At 43.1% G+C, this 1761-nt stretch overlaps 1 protein-coding gene across 1 annotated transcript; it reads left to right on the top strand.

Annotated features, from left to right (window-relative positions):
* The first annotated feature begins 870 nt into the window (after positions 1 to 870).
* On the top strand, positions 871 to 1482 carry LOC128737055 (cuticle protein CP14.6-like). The gene is made up of 2 exons (XM_053831603.1): positions 871 to 879; positions 1072 to 1482. The coding sequence occupies exons 1-2, from the start codon at positions 871 to 873 to the stop codon at positions 1480 to 1482; spliced, it is 420 nt and encodes a 139-aa protein (XP_053687578.1).
* The last annotated feature ends 279 nt before the right edge of the window (positions 1483 to 1761 follow it).

The following is a 1761-nucleotide window of genomic DNA, read 5'->3' as shown; positions in this document are numbered from 1 at the left end:
TTACAAAAAACGAGGTAAATATATCCCGTAGAGCACACAAGAGATATGATCGATAAACCGGCAAAAGATAAACTTTTTCATTGACACCTTTCCGACATCCGTCTAATTCAAAAAGCTGTCGTCGAAAAAGTATTTCTAAAAGCTCAAAATAATCGGATTATGGTTGATACATAGGAAGGAATAACTTCGAATCAATCTCTTATCTCTCTCAGCAGCATGCACAGAGAAATTATACAATGCTCGTTTCGTTTTTCGAAATAAACTACATGGAACTTATCGAACCTGTGAGTGTTAAACATCGCAGATCCTTCAGACAATATCAACCCCGTAATTCAACCGTCAAAAATTGCGTATTCGTACTCTGCCAATCGAATGTAGAATACTCGCGCCGCCGGTGCAAATGTTGCATCCATAACATGCTTTGTGCTTTCAATTGCGGCCACTGGTTCAAATTGCGGGCCGATTGGCGGCAGCTGTTCCATTCATATTCGCGTATCACATATCGGAGCTAAACTCGTCGATGCAGTTATAATTCGATCATTTTATCAATTGGTAATTGACGCTAATAGCGTTCGTCAGTACGCGTCCTCGCCATCCTTAATGGTTGATCTGATTAATTTTCTGCCGTCGAGAACCGAATCTCACTGATGGTGCGGTGGTCTCACCGATTGGGACCGATTGGCCATTTTGAAGAAGGGGAAACTATCGCCAAAGATCAAATCATCCCCGCGCTCGATCGGTTGCATTAGACCCCTTTGCAGTATAAATATGTATCCAATGCAGTTCGGTTGGTCAGATAGCAGTGTGCATTCGGCAAGTGAATTCATAGCGTATAATTAGTTTTTTTCTCGAAAACCTTCCAAAGCAACCATGAAATTGGTAAGTTAGCGAAATTTCAAGAGTGAAACTCAATTCACGTGCAGAAAATTAGACAGTGTGGCTTCAGTGATCAATCTGGTGCAAAAAAAAAACAATGATAGAAGGACTTTGTTTCGTTGTGCCAAATCCCATCGTTCGTTGGTGCGTGATGGTTGTGAGTTATAAAAGTTTTTTTCTACTTTTCCCCTGCAGTTCATCGCTTTATCCGCACTTTTGGCTGTTGCTGCTGCAGTAGGAGATTACCATGTAGAGCCCAAGCACATCCCAATCATTCACAGTGAACTGCTGCAAAGTAGTGACGGTCAGTTCAAGTATGGTTATGAATCGGCCAATGGAATCGTTGTGCAAGAGGAGGGTCATGTCAAGAATGCCGGCACCAAGGATCACGAGGTAAACGTTGCCCACGGATCGTACTCGTACGTCGACCCGCATGGTGTTCCCGTTTCGGTGAGCTACGTTGCCGATGAAAATGGATTCCAGGCGCACGGATCCCATCTGCCAACTCCTCCGCCACTACCGAAGGAACTGATCGAGGCATACGCCAAGGTCGGTAGCCACCCGGAACAGCACCACGAAGAACCGGAAGTGTACAAGGGTCACTAGGTAGATCCGATTGTCAGGGTTGACCGTCTCTGTCAGAATGCCAAATTGTGATACACTCTGTCCGTTAGAGGATAGTACATTGTGAAAAATGTCGTGTCTTGTATGTTAATATGTGAGTAGATAAAATATATATATATTGTTAGGAAAAACAAATAAGCTGTTGTTTTCATAATATCAAAATGGAAACGCATCAATTCCTTGTGCTTATTCATAACAATTTCCAGTTTTCCAGTCCGTCAATGTAAACACTAAGTGCTCCGCCGCAGCAAGTTCATGGTT

The sequence above is a fragment of the Sabethes cyaneus genome, chromosome 2, assembly GCF_943734655.1.
Source record: "Sabethes cyaneus chromosome 2, idSabCyanKW18_F2, whole genome shotgun sequence".
Lineage (NCBI taxonomy): Eukaryota > Metazoa > Arthropoda > Insecta > Diptera > Culicidae > Sabethes > Sabethes cyaneus.
The sequence above is the reverse complement of the archived record's forward strand: the minus strand, read 5'-3'. Positions and strand labels throughout refer to the sequence as shown.